Here is a 20328-nt window from a genome sequence, read left to right on the forward strand (position 1 = left end):
CCGACCACTGGCCTAGATGCCAAGTAAAAAAAAAGTGTGTTAAGTTTTAGAATTATAGCATATTAGGAGGACAAATGCACTTACAGTTATGATTCCAAGGTCACTAATTAAAAATGGAGGTCAAGTAACATGAGTCTTCCTTTGTCCTGTCAATGCCAAATAGTGATGGGAAGCCATCCTCCAACCCACAGTCATCTTATCACATCGTTATCTCTTTTTAAAAATGCATCTTCATTGTTGAAAGTATTATAGAAGTCCCCTTTTTCCCCCATTGGCCCCTTCTAGCCCACCCCAGCCCCCACCCCAGGCCTGACCACACTACTATCTGTGTCCATGGGTGATGCATAGATGCACACAAGGTCTTTGGTTGACCTCTTTTCCCTCCCCTCCCTTCCCTCTGAGATTCCTCAGTCTGTTCCATGCTTCTATGTCTCTGGATCTATTTTGTTCATCCGTTTATTTTGTTCTTTAGATGCCACATCATTATCTATCTTGATAGAGAAATAAATACAACCCTTTCACCTTCAAACTGGCACTTGAACAAAAATGATTTCACTTTGTGTTTGAAATGAAGCTTATTTCGTGTCTTGAGGATGAAATTGATAGTCATTAGAGCATATTTGGGAAATGCAGAAAGACAAAAGCTTGTTTCTCCACGTCGCACACCATGGACATCTCCTTAAAGCCTTCTCTGTGTAATTTAACATACTTTCTACAATACTACACATGCCATTCTGTATGCTGCCTATTTCACTTAACGTGATACTATTTTATCTCTAAAAAGTATTTTTTACTTTGGTAATAATTAGGAAAATATAGAAGAAACTATTTCTTTTAAAGTAATGGCTTCAAAGTTAGAAATCACATCAAAGCTAACTTACTTTTATCTAGTTTATATTAAAATTTTACTTGTCTGGGACTTATCGTAGAGGAATGTGCTTATTTTAAAAAGTGAGTCATAAACTGAAAAGTGCTTTCCTTTCAGACATAACTCTCCATGTAGTCATGACTCACAAAGTGAGCTTGATACAGTCCTGGTGAGAACATTCTATATGACAAAGCATACATGAAACCTCTCCCCACATCTCCATGTTCCCCAGTCTGCCACACCTAGGGTTTTCAGAAATCTTATGAAGAGTTGCTTGTTGAGTCAATGCCATAGAGAAAAAAATATCATCCATAGCCAACATTTTTTAAACAGATTTTTCTGTGATGATATTTCTGCTCCTTTTTCTTCTCGTGTCCTTAAACTTTGTTCAAAAACATATTTCACTGTAAAATTCTTCAGTGTTTTCTCTAACATGCACAGAATTACTTGGCATCTCATAACTGTATCTGACATAATGCGTGTTAACAGAAATCTGGCTACCCTTTGTGGTCCATAAATTTCATAAATGGGAATCATTGTAGTTCATGCCAATTTAGTGATGATGTGAAAGCAATGATATGCTTATTGCAGTCTTGCACATGAGACATTTCATAATTGCACAGATGGGCATGGAGATGACAAGATGTAAGCCCTGCCTTAGATTAGGTTCCCTTGTAACAGACTCTGAGACGGAGACTACGGGCAGGAGATGTATTGGAAAGTTATCTCAGGAGAGACGTAACGGCAGGTGTGGACGGACGAGAAGCTGACGCGCATGCTCTGACACTGCGGATTCAGGCCATCCTATAGGAACTCGGCACTGAGATGGCCCTCAGAGTTGGGGTAATTCACAGGGGCTGGCACCGAACCAGTCCCTCAGAGCTGCTAACTGTGGGCCAGAACCTGGAGGAATGGGGGTGGCCGTCTGTGAGGCAGTATTGGTGACAGAGGGCGATTCTCAGCGAGGGCCTCACTCTGAGCCACAGTGACAGATAGTCCCAGAGACTGACAGGTCAACGGCTTGGCTTTGAAGAGGAAATATGGGCGGAGCAACACATTGACGCCCACAAGCCCCTACTCCATGCTCGGCGCTCTGCTAAACACTCCAAGGAAATGCAACCCCTGGTTGCTGCTCTTTAGGAACGTGTTGTCTGGACCAGATAAGCTGAACCCATATGAAACGGCCCAAAAGCATTCAAGACGGTGAACAGTGAAGTGCTTAAATATGCTGGGTGGACCCCAGGCGAACAGAAAAAGAACTGGCCATTTCATTGTCAGGACAGTCTCCTTTAAGAAGATAAAACTTGAGTTGTGCAACAAAGAAGGGTTCAAATTTAGGTAACTGGTGGAAAGGAAGAAAACCACTTCAAATTAAGAAACAAAAGAAAGAGGAAAGGTAGAAACATTAATGATTATTCTAGGCCTGTGGAACAGCAAACACCTCAGGCCACCTGCATTTATTCATTTCAGTTCAGCAACGTCATGGAACAATTGTTCATTGCAAGTCTCAGAATCAAGTCAGTGCTCACGACGATTCAAGGAGAGTGAGCTGCCATAGAGATGTAGACACCAACACATCACCAGACTCAACGTAAGTTGAATGAGAGGCGAGACTAAGGTGACCAGATCGTCCCGCTTTTGGCATAATTTGTCCCACGTCCCACGGCGTTTTAAAAAAGTTAAAACGCCATGGGACGCCGGACAAATTGTTAAAAATCGGTTTTGTCCTGCCCAAAGCGGGACGATCTGGTCATCTTAGGCGAGACATGAGACGGGCAGGGGAAGGAGCCACCATGTCCACGTGGAAGCCTCGAGAAAGGCTGCGTGAGGAAGGTGGCACCTGAGGCAGACGGTACGGAATAGCGCGTTTTCGGGGAGAGAACAGAGTCCCCAGAAAATGCTGGGAGGAAAGAGGAGCCGAGGTGGGAGGTATATGCGGCGATTTAAACTGGCCCAGTTCCAGGTGGAGCGTGGTTCCGTGTGCGGGGTGAGAAATAACACTGGGGGTACAGACGGTACAGAGAGCGTAGAACAGCAAGGTGAGAGGTGTTTGGGGTGTGTGTGTGTGTGTGTGTGTGTGTGTGTGTGTGTGTGTGAATCTGCTTCCCATTGCAGAGCCACATCGACGTTTTACCTCCTGGAATACTGCTGCTTGAGGAGAGCTCAAGGTCAAGGGTTGTGTGGGGAGACAGGGTCAGGTCTGCAGGCAACCGAGAGGTACTCACCGCGGAAAGAGAGAAGGACGGGTCTACGTTTTAGGGAAGAGGGAAACAAGACGAAAGAACCCTGGCAAGAGATCAAAGCACTTTTTCCCAAAAAAAAAACTGGACTGAAGGAAGAGCCGCAGCGGAGGCCGCTCGCTGGGAAACTGGGTTAAGAGGGGAACGTGAGGACAGCGGGGAGCCCGGCGGGCCGGCTGCTTCCTGAGGAGGGGCGGGCGGAAAGTTTCGCAAGCCCAGCCCGCTCCCAGCGTCCACGTGGCAGCCCCGCCAGCAGCGATTTCTCTGGAAGGATGCTCCGGCCTGACCAAGTGTGGGGCTGAGCGGGGAGTCCGAGGTCAGGGGCGGCGAGCGGCGATTTGGAAATTCTTTCCTGCAGATGGTCGATGAGATCATCTGGCTCCGGAGGAAATCATTAGGGAGCAAACCTCCCCAAAGAGGGGGGTGGAGTAGGGGCACAGCCGGGGCTGCACCTGGGAGGGGGGCTGGGAGGAGGCACCCGGGCCGGCCGGCCTCGGCCTCCTGTCCCTTTCCGTGGCTGAAGGAGAGGACCTGACTGTTAGGCCAAGGTTGTGATTATTCGCAGGCTCCGAGCACAGAGAGGAAACGGAGCAGAAGGAAGGGTTAGCAGTGCTCGGAATAAAATATGACGCGGGTCCGAGTTTCAAATTGAGTCTTGAGTCTAAGCCAGTGTAGACTTTCCGTGGAGGGAGCAGAGCTCGGGTTTGAGGGGCTGGAGGTCGTGGCTGCCGCTGGGAGCCCGCAGAGCACAGCAGGGCACGGAGACGGGGCCGACGTCTGGGGGTCTCGGACGCAGCTTCCTTCTGGAATCTTCGGGGCTTACATGTTGACTACAGATGTCTTCAATTCTGCTGCGTTTTTTTCATGAAAGTGGCTAACAATTGTGAACATTCCAAGCTCCAGCTGCCTTTCATTAACAGGCCTCTCTCCTCGCAGCTCCCACGCCTGGGAAAACGGTTCACATAAACACTGCCATCCCCTCTTCCTCGGGTTATCAGCATGCGAATCCACATGGTGTTCACATGTGTGCAGACCCATGTCTCACAGCACTGATGGCATGTAACCATAGCTGCCTATACACCAAAGCTGGTACGCACTCCTTACGCCGCGGGGAATCACGCTGCTTGATAAAAGCAAAGAGAATCTTTGGGTTTTTGTTCTGTTTTACTTATAAGACAGTCACATGGTAAGGCGTTATTGTGAATTAAATCATTGGAGATGCTTGCTAATGGCATAAAAATAAAATCCGGCAGAGAATTATACGTACATATTGCGGAGGATGGCGCTAAATTCTAGTAACTTTCTCCTCAGGGTTCTCTATTACCACAGTCTCCCTGGTGTCTTTGCCGAGGCTGGTTTTCCACCAGAATTTTCATCTCCGTGTGGTGTTCTCTCCTACTGGTCTTCTTGATCTTAGGCGAGAGGCCGAGGAGCGGTCTTCTGTTGGCCTTCTTGAGTTCAGTCACGAAAGTGTACAAAGAGACTATGAACCGCATGATAGCCACCGAGGTGGCTTCAAGCTCGCTTTCCCAAAGTTTATGGCTACCTTTAACAACCAAAGCTCAGATTCTATCACTAACTCCTTAAAGAGCAGGCTCCCCAGGGACCTGTCCTCACTCCCCACTCACCTTTCACAGCCTCCTCGGGTGGGCCCATTCTTGCCCGAAGCGCTAACCTCGATGCGATGGCTCACACCTCTCTCTGATGGCCCAGCCTGTCTCCATTGACGTTCCACCAGCACATGGCATGTATCCTCAGCCTGGCCCCTTCCCTCTTCTTCATCTCCTAATAAATACCATCCTCTTCCTCCAGCTACCCAAGCCACGAACCAGGAACGTTCCTCAAGTTCTTGCTGCCTTACCTGCTCACTCTTCCATCAGAGTCTGTTGGTTCTGTTTCTAAAACATCTCCTCGATCCATCCCTTGTTCTCCACCCTCACCGGCCTTGACTCACTCCCTGTGTCTTCCTTCCAACATTGTTCTAGCTCAGTGGTCAGCAAACTCACTAGTCAGCAGAGCCAAATATCAACAGGACAACGATTGAAATTTCTTTTGAGAGCCAAATTTTTTAAACTTAAACTTCTTCTAACGCCACTTCTTCAAAATAGACTCGCCCAGGCCGTGGTATTTTGTGGAAGAGCCACACTCAAGGGGCCAGAGAGCCGCCTGTGGCTCGCGAGCCGCCGTTTGCTGACCACTGTGTAACTCATCCCTGTTTTGAGTCTCACGTTAAAAAAATCGCGCCTGACTGTTGCTGCCAAGGTGATATGCAAACCCAACACACGTCCTACTTGCTTCAAACACAGCATTTTGAAGTAAAAGTTCCATTGATATTTTGAATGGTTCAGATTTACTTCAAAGGGATTGACCTGCAATACGAGATATTCAACATTTCTGGCCCATTCGCAAAATGCCTAGGATGCTTCCCAACTTTTATGATAACAAAAGCACCTTGCTCACACATCTCCAAGGTCTTCTAGGAGGTATGGATACACTCCCAGCTGAAAACCAAAATTAGTTTCCTAAAAAAAGACTCCTTCAGAATAACTTTCAGCCTCTTTAGCTTTTACAGAAAAGTCCCTTCATCTTATCTCTCCTATTTCATTAACTTATCTCCCCCAAAACCCTTGCATGTAATCGACGGCCATGGCCAGCCAAGGTGGGGGTGCCCACACTAGCCCTATCTAAGGACTCAGGCCTTCATGTCTGCCATGCCTCCAGTGCTCAAGACATGGTCTTTATCCCGCGAGATTCACTGAGAAAAACCGTCCCCAGGCAGCTTTCCCTCCTCTCCAAATCCCAGCCTGGGCTAGACGAGTCAGTGGCTCCACTGCAAACGTCATTAAGACTGGTCATCACCATGTGTTTATTCAGTTCAGCTGGTGTGTTACATTTCTCCCACTCAGTGGTAAAATCAGCATGCCAGGCATGGAGGGGCTGCTTGTAGCGTTGCCTGGATGGTCATTTTTACATTCCAAATAAAAGACAGCAACATCCTGACATAAAATACACACACAGAACATACACCTGCAACAGATTCCTAAGCTACAGTTGAAATCAATCTGCCACCACCGTGAAATTGATTTTGTCGTGTGGGTTTTAAGTTTTACTCTAGGTAATATTGGCAATTTTTGCAAATGGTATTTGTTACTTGTCATCCAGTAAAATTGATGATCCTGAAAGACACCCCAGTGCACCCTGCTCTTCCTCCCACCCCCACACCACCTGCTCACCTTTCCAGGAACTCTGAATAAACGACTTGAACTATACTTTCAGTATCCACTGGGGAAAACAGACAAAAAGTTCATGTGAGTGTTCTCTGCATTTTCTACCACACCTAATAAAATCAGACATTTTAATATTCACCCAATTATGATAACATTCAGCATCTTATTGATTCAGCTGCACTTTTTATTTCTATAAATATCTTCCACGTGTTTATTGGCATTTATATTATGGCTTTTGTGAGTTATCTACATACAAGTTTGCATGTTTCATTTCTTTCTTTCTGCTTCCTAAGATAAAGTATATTAAACCTTTTCTGCCATATTTTATTACAAAAATTTTCCCAGTGTGAGCATGGTTGCAAGCATGCTTATTAAGAGTTTTATAATATATTTTTAAAATATATTTTAGAATCTAATCTTCCAACCTTTTACATTATCCTACCTAATAATAGACAAATATGCAAATTGACCGCACCTTTGCTATGCCCAAGCCACGCCCACCAACCAATCAGGACGAGTATGCAAATTACCCCAACAAAGATGGCGGCTAATTTGCATATCAAGACAGCATAGAAAGAAGCCAAGAGCTGCAGAAGGGAGCAAAGCTGCGGAGAAGCAAGCAAGCCAGGGAGAGGAGAAGGGAGGAGCGGAGGTGGGGCCAGGGGAGAAGGGAAAAGCAGGCGGGCTGGTGGAGAAGGCGGGGCGGGGGAGAAGGGAGGAGCGCAGGCGGGGCCAGGGGAGAAGGAAGAAGAGCGGGCGGGCTGGCGGAGAAGGGAGAAAAGCAGGGGGGCTGGCGGAGAAGGCGGGGCGGGGGACAAGAGAGGAGAGCAGGCAGGGCCGGGTAGAGTGCAGCAGGAAACCCTATTGCAGGATTTTTCCTGCAACGGGAACGCTAGTTAATTATATATTTGTTTTCATTCCCATTCCAAGATTATAAAACTACTCAAAATAGTTTATGCTAATATATTTAGAGGTTTTTTAAAATTGAAATATTGGGCCCATTTGGGAAAGGTTTTGGTATAAATGTTAAGAGAGGAAACATGCTTTAAAATGATAAATATCTATAAGTTTCTATACTACCGTTTCCTAAATAAATGAGAATTAATTTAATTACATATTAAACTCTAATACAGGCACATGAATTTGTTTCTAAATACTCTTCTTTTACCATGGGAAGTAGCTTTTTAATTATTTTTTATATCTACATGGGCCAGTGACCCATCTTAACTCAGCATTTTGGGGTGGGTTTTTTTTTGTGTTTTTTTTTTGAAGGGGAGATTCCTTTATCACTTTTCTTGCATATTTTTTATTCCAATGAGCTTTAGAGTGGTTTTGGCATGTTCCATGTTTTTAAAATCCTATAGGAAAGGAATGATTAATTTATGTATTAATTCAGAAAAAATAATTGCATTTTTCAAATATTGAGCTTCTCCCCGTGACAGTAGGCACACTTAGTCCCATTTTTTATCTTATTATATATATCTCAATGTTACAGGTTTTCTCAGTCAGGTTCTACAGTTTTCGTGTCATGTGTGGAACTTAGTGCTGTGTGCTGCTATTGTCGTTGTGAATAGAATCATTTCATCTATGATATTCTTATTTCTTTTTCATCTTCACTGTTGAAAGTATTACATGTGACCCTCTTTTTCCCCCACTGACCTCTTCCAGCCCGCCTCCACCCTCCACCCCAGGCCTGCACCCCCCTATTGTCTGTGTCCATGGGTGAGGCATATATGCATACCAGTTTTTTTGGTTGATCTCTTCCCACCCACCCACCCTCCCCGACCTGCCCTCTGAGATTCCACAGTCTGTTCCATGCTTCTATGTCTCTGGATCTATTTTGTTCATCAGTTTATTTTGTTTATTAGATTCTACATATGAGTGAGATCATGTGATACTTGTCTTTCTCTGACTGACTTATTTCACTTAGCATGATACTCCCCAAGTCCCGCCATGCTGTCTCAAAGGGTAAGAGATCCTTCTTTTTTACAGCTGCATAGTATTTCGTGGTGTAAATGTATTACAGCTTTTTTATCCACTCATCTACTGATTGGTCCTTGGGCCGTTTCCAGATCTTAGCTACTATAAATTGCACTGCTATTAACATAGGGGTGCATATGTTCTTTCTGATTAGTATTTCAGGTCACTTAGGATATATTTCTAGAAGTGGGATCACTGGGTCAAATGGGAGTTCCATTTTTAGGTTTTTTGAGGAAACTCCATACTGTTCTCCACAGTGGCTGCACCAGTCTGCATTCCCACCAGCAGTGCACTAGGGTTCCCTTTTCTCCACATCCTCGCCAGCACTTGGCATTTGTTGATGGTAGCCATTCTGACAGGTGTGAGGTGTACCTCATTGTCATTTTAATTTGCATCTCTCTGGTGATCAGTGACTTTGAGCATTGTGTTCATATGACTCTTGGCCTTCTGTATGTCCACTTTGGAGAAGTGTCTAGTTAGGTCCTTTAACCATTTTTTAATTGGAATTAGTTGTCTTCCTTTTGTTAAGTTGTATGAGTTTCTTATGTATTTTGGATATTAAACCTTTATCAGATGTATCATTGCCAAATATGTTCATCCATACAGTGGGCTTTGTTTTCATTTTGTTGATGGTTTCTTCTGCTGTGAAGCTTTTTATTTTGATGTAGTCCCATTGGTTTATTTTCTCCTTAGTTTCCTTTGCCCTAGGAGATGTATCCATAAACATATTGCTACAAGAGATGTCTGAGATTTTCCTGCCTATAGCTTCTTCTAGGATTTTTATGGTTTCACTATTTACATTTAAGTCTTTTATCCATTTTGAGTTTATTCTTGTGTATGGTGTAAGTTAGTGGCCTAGTTTCATTTTTTTGCATGTATCTGTCCAATTTTACCAAGGCCATTTATTGAAGAAACTGTCTTGAAGCCATTGTATGTTCTAGCCTCCTTTGTCAAATATTAATTAAGCATAATGGCTTGGGTCGATTTCTGGGTTCTGTTCTGTTCCATTGATCTATATGCCTGTTTTTGTGCCAGTACCAGACTGTTTTGATTACAGTGGCTTTGTAATATAGCTTGATATCTGGTATTGTGATCCCTCCAACTTTATTCTTCTTTCTCAAGATTGCTGTGGCTTTTTGGGGTCTTTTTTGGTTCCATATGAATTTGGATATTCATATCCATAATACTAATAGAAACAGTAATAATAATACAATAGTAATAACTGCTTCACACTAGTACATAAATCAAGTATAAATGCTCTCTAAACATAATTTTCTAGTTACATAGTATATAACGTCTCATAATTCACTTATTAAATGTCTTTTGAACAAACACAAATAACAAGCAGTATGTTGGATCCTTATAAACAGGCTTGCCCTTGTAACAAACACAATTAATAGAGAAGAGTGGAACTAAACAAGTAATCCTACAGCTGTGTGAAGCATCAGAGGATGTAAAGACAAGTACAGCTGCCAAGAAAATTTACAACCGGGGATGCCACCCTGGGCTAGTGAAAGGTGTGGAGGCTGGAAGGGTTTTGTGAGGAGGCAGCATTGAGCAGGGCACTCAGAGATGAGCCAGTAAACGGAGCAAAAGGAAAACACATGCCCCTGGTCTCTGACAGGAGTGGAAATCTGGCTTTTAGGAAATGAGACAGACGTCCATTGTGTGTGGAGCAGAGAGGATGGTGGGAAAGCACAGCATGGGAAGTAGGCAGGGCTCAGGTCCTGCCAGCGCTTCCTAGGGCTTCCGGATGCTTGACTTCATCCTAGAACCGTGGTCGGCAAACTTTGGCTCGCGAGCCACATGCGGCTCTTTGGCCCCTTGAGTGTGGCTCTTCCACAAAATACCACGGCCTAGATGAGTCTATTTTGAAGAAGTGGCGTTAGAAGGAGTTTAAGTTTAAAAAAATGTGGCTCTCCAAAGAAATTTCAATTGTTGTACTGTTGATATTTGGCACTGTTGACTAATGAGTTTGCCAACCACTGGCCTAGAAGACACCACTGAAGCTTTTAAAGCTGTCTTGCATACATGGTGTGTTGGGTTGTGGGGTGGAGTCTGGTGAGATGTTCAGACTCATATTTCAAATTTACTCTGGTTCTCATGGGAAGAATGCATCAGAAGAGGCAAGAATGGGTGCCTAGTTGCAGGCTGTTGAAGGAGCCCAGGTGAGAAACAATGATAATTTGGACTAGGACAGTGGCAGTAGAAATGGAGAGAAGGGTATGGCCTTCATGAACATTGAGGAGGCAAAATTCAAAATACATAGCCATGCCAGGATTCTGGCACGGTAAGGGGGAGAGAGGTGCCAAGTCTAACTTCAGGTCTCTGCCTAAATAGATGGATGAGGAGGAGGCTATTGCCTGGAATAGGACGCACAGACCACAAATCAGCTCTGAGATAGAAATGTGCATTTTCTTGAGCATTTTGATCTACAGGGACCCGTGAAGCCCAATGAAGATGGTGAAACATTTTACATGCATTTCCTGAGCTCCAAGGAGAGATTTGGGCTGTGTGCATGCATTGGAAGCTTTTGCTATATAGATAGGAATTAAAGCCAGGGGCATGGATAGGGGCCGGTGGTAAGAGAGTATTGCGTGTGAAGATAAAGAGAAGACTGATCCCTGGGGAATGCGGACACTTAAATAATGTACAAAATGATGCACTGATAAAGGAGGCTGAGAGAAAAGCTGAGCTTGGGGACACCAGCCATTTTGATAAAAATAAAAAATAATCAACTTACTGGCATGCCCCGGGCTCCACAGGCTTCCGGTTTCCATTGAAGCATCATTGCTGTTAGACCTCAGATCCAAATTAACTTTTTCTTCATAATTCCAAAGAAAAACCTTGTGTTCGATGCTCTTTATTCAGTGGGACAGAGACTCTCGGTGCAGTAGTTAGAATCATTTAATCTCTCCAGATTTTTTCCCCTTGCTTTCTGCCATGTAACACCATTCTCATGAGAAGGGATGCTGTCTATAATTTCTTTGCATCTCTTTTCGATTTGGAACACGTTATATGGTACCTGGCCATAATTTGCCAAGTTTTGTGTTACACATCAGGGAATTTTTCAGCATTGTTTATGCTTTCTTTGCTATTTTTATCTTTTTTCTTCATTTCTGTTGATTTTGGGAATTCCCATTTGTATTTTTTAATAAATAATAAGTGAATGTCACCATCCTCCCAGATGTAGATTGTTTTGCTTTTGATCACATAGAGTCTGAGGTGTCTGTTGGCCATGAAGGTAACGAAGTCTGCTGGTCTAATGGGGCCTGTGAATCTAGAACTCAGACAAGAAATCCAAGGGCTTTGAAATTGCCTTTTATTTGTTAAATATTCCCGAGTTCCAAGTATAAACTAGAATTTCTATATTTGGAGATTATAAGTGTTCTTGACTTAAGAGAATCACCGCATGTTTCTGGCTCATCTATCTGAACTTGACAACCTGTATAGGTTGGACTTTAAAGAAGTTTCAATGCAGACAAACTCACAAATGTCTTCAGGGATATAAATATTCAAATTCAAGATGTAGGTCACAAGTCAAAACCAACTTGGGGAAAAACAATGTTGTTAAAGAAATATTGAAATAAAACTCTGAGAGCGTTAGGCTAAATTCATATGTGACACACTTGGAGACATGTGTTTTATTATCACAGTTTTTTCAACCATGAAAAACCAGTTGCTTTTCTCTTTTTATCAATAATATTACGCTGAGGGTTTTAGGGGCACAGACTGTGACAATGAGTGTCACGTTTCCCTTCCTGAGTGACACTGCAACTTGACTCTCATCTATGAGCCAGCGTATACTCGGTGGAAGATATTTGTTGATTTACTTTTTAAACAAATGGTGAGCTAAGAATGCCGCGGCACCCTTCTTTCCGCTACGGGAAATGAAGTGGATCTAATACGCTCAAAGGAATTCCACAAAACAGAAACCATTGACGTGACAAAAGCGTGCATTTAATTCGATGCTGTGCAGATACATGACTACAGTTGTGTGCATGGCTTGTCCTTTGGGATGGTCCCGGCTGTTTATTGTTAAAGAAAAAATTAAAACGGAGCCAACAAAAAGCAATTAAGGAAAAACAACAACCTTGAGACACAGGGGCCCTACATGCTCGGACGTAAGAAGCAGGCAGGTTACAGACATCCCAGGTACAGCGTGACAGGTGGGCAGTGGGAAGGCCTGGAGCCACGGCCCCGCTTTCAGAAACGGGCAAGTCTAACGCTTTCACAAACGGCACTGATGAAACCATCTTTATTTTTAAAGAATTTTATAGAAGGAATTTTAGCACCATCATTAAAGGAAAAGTAATAACACATTTCAGCCCTGACTATCTCCAGTCTTGGAATAATAACAGAAGCATAGCACCTTTTAGTATCTAACATATAAACAAGAACAGTAAGTCCATCCCAGCTTCTAGAGATGAGGTAGCTCATGCTAAGACATGTTGGTCATGTTTCCTCGGAGAGTTCAATGGCCAGATGGTCTATTTCCAATCGTCGCATCTGATTAGTCAGCTCCACGGCTGGGTTTCTAACGCTTTCCTTCGCTACAGGCTTCCGGACGGTGATGTTGTCATCGGAAGACTCTGAGCCCTGGTCCTCGGCACGTTTAGAAGGTTGTATGTGTGAATGTTTGCATCAATGTCTTCTTAAACAAGGAAGGGCTGTACTCAATGGTTTACTCGTGTAACTTCCAGCTGTATTAATAGACTAAGTCAACAGGGAACGATACCTTTAAATTGGAGTAAGGAGAAAGTCTACACTTACCGCCCTTTATAAAATCTAAGTTCACTTTGTTTTCAAGAAAATTCACTGAATATATATTATTTAAAAAGTCCACTTAAACCAGCGAGGAACTATTTTTTTCAAGATTCTCTTTCAAGAGTCTCTCTGGTAGTTCTACAATATCAAGACACGCATGAGGGTTTCAATCACAAGGGCAAACATTTTGATTTCACTTTTAATTGATCATCTGGGTCTGAGAGGTCACAAAAAGGCACTATCTTCTATTTTTCAAGCTGCAGCCAGAGGAATAAACACGTGCTGTGGTTTTACAGACCCCACTCTCTAGGCTACCTGCCAGGAAGAAGAATGTTCTCATAAATACTAAGCAACTCTATCATGACATTGAAATAAACTGAAGAAAACAAAGACTTATGTATTCAATCTATTTACTTTTTTTAAAAAAGGTGGTCATTGTCATTGGTCATCTTAAACCTAAACTTCTGTATTGAAAAATACTTTAATTCAATGGACACGGAGGACTGTAAGTAAAATAAATATTCTGAAGGCGAAGGAGGCCAGGCACGTAGGACCATATGTACAACGCTGGCCGCAGCCAGCCGCTACTTCAAGAGTCTCAGGATCAGCTTCACGCAGGCCAGGTTCTCGTGACCGGGGGGCCAGGGGCGGTGAGGGTGTTGCTCGCTGTCGACGGGCCGTGGCTGCTTCACACAAAGCAAACTGGCCCGATCTCGATGCCAAACTCTTGGTCTGTGCCGCCAACATCCACAGGGGCAAGATCTATGATGGGCAAGCGCGCCACGTTCTGGGTTCTGTATTCAAAGACGGTCTTGCCCACGTTGCCGTTCCGTTTCTAGGATTAAAGGGTGCAGTGGGTTAATAATGGTGTGAACGGACGATTGCAGAGATGCTAGACGGCACTTCTGAGCCAGTTGTCCTAGCATCTGAGGTCAAAGCAACGTCCTCAGAGCTCAGAGCGCCGCCCGCAGGGGAGGTCGGCAGGCCTGGAAGACTTCGGATCCAGGAGGTGCCCTTTGCTCCCCTGAAACGCCCCCAACGGGCACTGACAACGTGAATTGTGAAGGCCTGTTTGCTTTTCACATGCAACTATAATTCATCATCAAATGTTTTCCTTTTTCACATCTAGATATGCACGTAGGGAGACATAGAAATCAGTGAAAAATAGAACCTATCTCAGATGGATTACACATTTCAGAACCAAGAAAGTTGAAGCATGAAACTGAGACTTAAAAAAGTAACTTGCAGAAGAGCAGGGTCAGGTTCCAAAGAGCCAGCCTTTCCTCGCTGTTTCGTGTTAAGACGTGTGAGAACCCTGCCTCACGTCCCAGCACGCATTCGCATTTTCCCTAAAGAACGACGACAGGCAGGCTGCTGTGTGCACACACAGGGTACAACTGTCCCCGCCTCTGGTGCCGTCACAGTATTTTTAACAAAAATGGACTGTTTCTCTCATCCGACCAGCAGAGCACAGAAGTACTTACGGAGCACGTGTCCTGAAGGACGATGTATCTGAATCGGACGTTCCCTTCCGCTCTGATGTCCAAGTCGTTGGACCCTTTGAGGACCACGGCTTTCTTGAGGTTCTGCGCTTCGTCGTCCTTGTAGCCGACGCTGTTCTTGCAGACGTAGGTGATGTTCTGTGAGGCTTCTTTGGACAAGAGGCGCAGGAAGGTCATCTGGGTGATGGCTGCGTTGGGTGACTGGTGGTCTCCATAAGCAAACTAGAGAGACAAAGAGTCTTTGCTACACGCAGTTCTGAAGGGCTTCACAGTGTGTGTGTGTGAGTGTGTGTGTGTGTGTGTGTGTGTGTGTGTGTGTGTGAGAGAGAGAGAGAGAGAGAGAGAGGGAGAATGTGTGTGTATGTTGATTTCAGGTAAATCAATTTTGAAGGGTATTACTTTTATCTACTTTTAAAAAAGTACCTTAAAATGTTTATGACTATTCATAAGTAAAAACCTCTGTCCTTACTCCCCAAAACAGCAGATGAAGAAACCAGTGATAGTTACACCCATCAGAGAAAGTTTATGTATTTTTAAACCTCCGGGATATTATTTTTAGAAGAAGTTACGTACTTGAACATCGGCTTGGATATTTAATCATGCATCAAAAATAACTCATTGTTTTTATTGCTGATTATATTAAGATTTAGGCCTTAACTATTTGTATAAAGTATGTTTGGTGTTGTTACTCCTCACCTGAGGATATTTTTTCATTGATGTTTAGAGAGAGTGGAAAGGAGGGGAAGAGACAGAGAGAAACATTGATTGGTTGCCTCCTGCTCGTGCCCTGACCAGGGCCAGGGATTGAGCCTGCAACTGAGGGACGTTCCCTTGACCAGAATCAAACCAGGGACCCTTTGGTGCCAGGGCCAATGCTCTACCCACTGAGCCAAACCAGCTGTGGCAGTATAAAATATATTTTAACCCAACTGTTATTCGTTGTAGGAAATATGAATTACAAGTTTTTCATTAGCTAACAAAAACAAATAATATAAATAATTTCCTACAGGCTCTTTCTTATTCATCTTCTACTTTGAGGTTTATTTTCAATGCTCCCTTTTGAGCTCTTTACATAATATTATATTCACTGAATTACCTTTCAATTGGGTACATTTAAAATTTTTCTGCTCGTTAAGTAACGGTAGATTCTGGTATAAATTACTCATACCCAAAATATGCTCACATTATGTTTATTATGAACATGAGTAGGAGAGCAGGAGTAGAGTGAGAAGGGCATTTCAGAGCTAGGGTGCTGTAAAGAGATCCAGAATGAAATGCTCATGTTGCAATCGGAGGTGGCAAGGCTGGTTAAGATTCTAAATACCGGGCCATAGAAGAAGCATATACTCAGAAAAGTACTAATAGACTTCCTATCATTATGAAAATACATTAAGTTTAAGTAATACTACATTTATAGTCATTTAATTATATGAATACTTATAGTAATTATGTAATATTTATTTACTAGAGGCCTGATGCATGACATTCATGCAAGAGTAGGCCTTCCTTCCCCCGGCTGCCGGCACTGGCTTCCCTCTGGCACCTGGGACCCAGGCTTCCCTCCAGCGGCTGGCAGGCACCCAGGACCCAGGCTTTCCTTGCAGCCCTGGCTTCATCCAGAAGGTCGTCCAGAAGGATATCCAGTCTAACTAGCATATTACGCTTTTATTATTATAGTCTAGTGGCCCGGTGCATGAAATTTGTGCACGGGGTGGGCGGGGGTGTCCCTCAGCCCGGCCTGCACCCTCTCCAATCTGGGACCCCTCGGGGGACGTCCAACTGCTGGTTTAGGCCCGATCCCGGAGGGCCTAAACCGGCAGTCGAACATCCCTCTCACAATCCAGGACTACTGGCTCCTAACTGCTCACCTGCCTGCCTGCCTGATCACCCCGAACCACTCTGCCTGCTGGCCTGCTCGCCCCCAACTGCCCCCCAGCTGGCCTCTTCACCCCCAACTGCCTCCCCCCGCTGGCCTGCTTGCCCCCAATTGCCCCCTTGCTGGCCTGCTGGCCCCCAATTGCCCCCCTGCCAGCCTACTCGCCCCCAACTGCCCCCCTCTGCCAGCCTGATCACCCCCAACTGCCCTCCCCTCCTGGCCTGATCACCCCTAACTGCCTCTGCCTCAGCCCTGCCACCATGGCTTCGTCCAGAAGGTCTCCTGGAAGGTCTCCCAGTCTAATTAGCATATTACGCTTTTATTATTATAGATAACTTACCATGTACTGGATACTATAGGAAGCACATTATATGCACACAAAGACTACGAAATAAATATCACCCACACGTCACAATGAGAGCCTGAGGCTGTGGAAGGCTAAGTGGCGTCCTGCTGTCCCCACACCAGCAGGACGTCCAGGCAGCAGTCACCTAGGTCTCCTGTCGTTCAAGGGGCCAGACCCCTTCACGTATACTCACAGTCCGCGTGACGTGCATTACAGGAACTAACAATAAAAGCAATTACTTTCTACATTCCACCAATGGAAAAATCATCATGCAAAATTTATGTTCATTTAATTCACACTAAAACTTTGTTTATGCAATGATACAGCAATGGCAACTGATGAGAATATATGACTTTAAAATTAACATGGTAAAATAAATGTGGTCAAAAAATAGTAACGTCGTCCTAAATAAATAGGAAGGCATAATGAAGAATGAAGAGCAAACGTACGATTGTAAGCACACAGCTGCGGTTACCTGAGCTCCCCTGTTCATGTCGAGGCCGTACCAGACAGGCTTGTGGTCCGGCGACTTGCTGGTCCACCAGGTTTTCCGGGGGATGCTCGCCGGGTTGGCTGAGATGCACGTCTCTCCCGTCTCCATGTTGCAGAAAACTTTAATGGCGTCTTCCACGGACCCCTGGTTAGGGTCAATCCAGTACTCACCTGTTTTCCAAAATAAACGTATTTGCAAAGAAGAGTGAATTTCAAACATGATGAGAGCCGTGTATTGTCAAACGATCAATAAAGTAAGTATATGAGTTAAACTGTGGTCAGAATGTTATAAATGATTTCACTGGCCAGTTAGAATTGATCTCTGTTATATCTGAGAGATACCTGAAATAGGTTATACCAAGTTAGTGCTTGGTGCTGGACATGTAGTCAAATACACAAACAAACATGCATTTGTGCATCTATCTGTGTGTATGTATACTTATATATGCGTGTATATGTAATATGTATGAAAAACTGCATTTTAAATAAAATGTAGAGACAGTGGTGGCTGTAAAGTCTAGAGCTGAGAATGAAATTGCCTAGTCCTCACAGATCATTTTAGCTCTCCCTGTCAATGTCATTTCAAAGTTAACTGGAGCCATTCAGCATTTCACAGCTTCTTCTTCTGGCCCAGAATCCCTTTTCTCCAGGTCTGATTAGATTCATCAAAATGACAGAATACTGCCAACTGAAGGCATGGTTTACACAACTAGGACAGAAAGACTGCTTCGTTCCAAAACACTCTGTATTAACATGTAATCCTGCCAGCAGAGACTCTTAAAGCTGTATTTATAGAACATTAAACTGCATGCAAGCTATTTCATTGTCAAATAAGTTTGGGAAATAAGATAAACTTTATTCTACTCTTGAAGACCCAATGATATATGAGAGCATATTAAATCCCCAAAAAGTCATGGAGGTAAGTCCATGCCAACCTTGCTTCAGCAAGTATTCTCTATGCCATATCACCGCAACATTACCCATTTTTAAGGCTTCTGGGTGGAAATGGCACTGCCAGGATGAAATGAGAGCATTAATAGGATGTTTCCTCTCTCAAAGTGTTCATCGTCTCACCCCGTTGTTCTTCACGTCATTGACCGTCCCCACCGCTAAACCACAAGCTCTACGGTACGGTGCCCATGTCCTCTCCCGGGCATCACTGCGCATTTCTAGAATGCAGTCCGTGACACACTGTTGGGATGCCGTTGAGCACACACGGTCAGAAACATGGAGCCGCTCACCGCTGTGCTTCGCCGAGTGGCAGAGCTTTAAGTCGTCGCAGGTGCGGGCCGGGTGCTTCTTGGAGCCGTCGGGGCTGCGCATGGTCTCGATCTGGCTGCTGAGGGACTTGAGGGTGGCGTGGACGCCAGGGTCCGTCTTGTTCTTGTCGTCAGGAGCCGCCTCGTCTTCTGTGAACTCGGGGAGGGGGTCTGGCATGCTCTCATCGTAGTGCCCCAGGATGTCCCCAAGGGCAGCCGTGAGGTGGCCCGGGGGACCCGGAGGGCCAGGCGGGCCAGGCTCGCCCGGAGGACCCTGAAGGTTAAGAACATCGGAAATACATGAACATACTTATTGCTTCTGTTTTTCATCGGGCACACGGCACTGCTGGGACTCGGTGCCCAGGGAGTTACAGCGCAACCCCCGGCCTGACGGTGCTGGGACCTGGGCGTCGCGCCCGTTAACCCGATGGCTCTGCCTGCCCCCCCGTAGCCCTGAGGGTGAGAGTGACGCGGAGCTGCCTCCCAGGCAGCGTGCCTACAAGTCGGCATCTGAGCTACAGCGAGACCCAAGCACCAAGTCTGCGCGCTGATGTTCACCTTGAAGATGCGATATGTTTTACGGAAAATATGCAGATATGGACATTCATTTCCAGACGACTGGGGACAAGGCACAACTGCAATGTGTCACCGGACTTACGACAGACGCTGAAGGGCGAATGCGGGGAGCTGTGGGTCCCAGTTCTATAAGGTTACCCGTCAATACCAAGGAAATGCCCACAACGAGCACCCACAAGACTACTGTCCCCTGTTTTCAAATAAGCGGGAAAGGCGGGAAGTCTTTTAAGTGTTCAAACTAATGTACAGATCAAAATTCTGCGTCCTAAACAAAATTTAAGAATGTTCTCGTTAGCCCTTTTTTTAACATATTTTTAATGACTTCAGAGAGAAGGGAGAGAAGAGAGAGATAGAAGCATCAATGATGAGAGAGAATCACGGATCAGCTGCCTCCTGCACGCCCCACACTGGGGATCAAGCCTGCAACCCGGGCAGATGCCCTGACCGGGAATGGAACTGTGACCTCCTGGTTCAGAGGTCGACGCTCAACCCCTGAGTCAGGCCAGTCAGGCTCTTAAGTTCTTCCCGTAACAAAAGAATCAGCCGAGAAGCGGGAAGACGTGTGGTCTCCTTCCGCCTGGCAGCCAAGGCTGGAGTCTGCCACCGAGGAGCTGGCTCTGGACAAGCTGCTTCAACCTCTCCTCGCCCCGAGAGCCCGTGAAATCTGCTGGGGTCACCTTTAAGACCGCATCATGTCCCATGAGACCTCTGCACCAATCTCAGGGGGTTTTTCCCATCGAGGACGAGTGAGCCGCGAAATAAAGTCAACCGAGGGCCATTCAGAGGCATGGCACTTGCGGCTGTTTCCGCCCACAGAGACACAGTAGGGAATGTTCCTCTGGACCGTGGGAAACAGAGGCTTTTCGTTTCACAAAGTAAGTAATGAATATTCAGTTCAATGGCCAGTGAGGGGCAGAGACAGAATAGGGAGGGACAGGAAAATCAGACCGAAGAGGGAGAGAGAGGAGGAGGTTTCCCCAAGACCCGAGAAGCCAGCGTCTACAGAGTTTACATGATCCTCAGGTCGACACTATGGAGCATGGCGATGACAATGTTCATTGAAATCCTTCCTAACGTCGTTCACCTCGCAGCATTTTCATGAGCGACTACACTCATGGGCCTCGCACTCAGTACACTGCCATTAGGGACAGCGCCTTCCCCTGAGCTCCTCATGGCACCGGCGTGCCACGCTCTT

At 45.2% G+C, this 20328-nt stretch overlaps 1 protein-coding gene across 1 annotated transcript in view; it reads right to left on the minus strand.

Moving 5' to 3' along the window:
• Positions 1 to 12253: 12253 nt before the first annotated feature.
• COL5A2 (collagen type V alpha 2 chain) overlaps positions 12254 to 20328 on the minus strand; it is a 73075-nt gene continuing 65000 nt past the window's right edge. Inside the window, exons 50-53 of the mRNA XM_079782731.1 lie at positions 18540 to 18831; positions 17282 to 17469; positions 14567 to 14806; positions 12254 to 13917 (exon numbers count right to left, since the gene is read on the minus strand). Of these exons, the coding sequence (XP_079638857.1) occupies positions 13771 to 13917; positions 14567 to 14806; positions 17282 to 17469; positions 18540 to 18831 (867 nt within the window). The 3' untranslated portion in view covers positions 12254 to 13770. The remainder of the gene's footprint in view (positions 13918 to 14566; positions 14807 to 17281; positions 17470 to 18539; positions 18832 to 20328) is intronic.

This window comes from Cnephaeus nilssonii (genome assembly GCF_951640355.1).
Source record: "Cnephaeus nilssonii genome assembly, chromosome: 10".
Lineage (NCBI taxonomy): Eukaryota > Metazoa > Chordata > Mammalia > Chiroptera > Vespertilionidae > Cnephaeus > Cnephaeus nilssonii.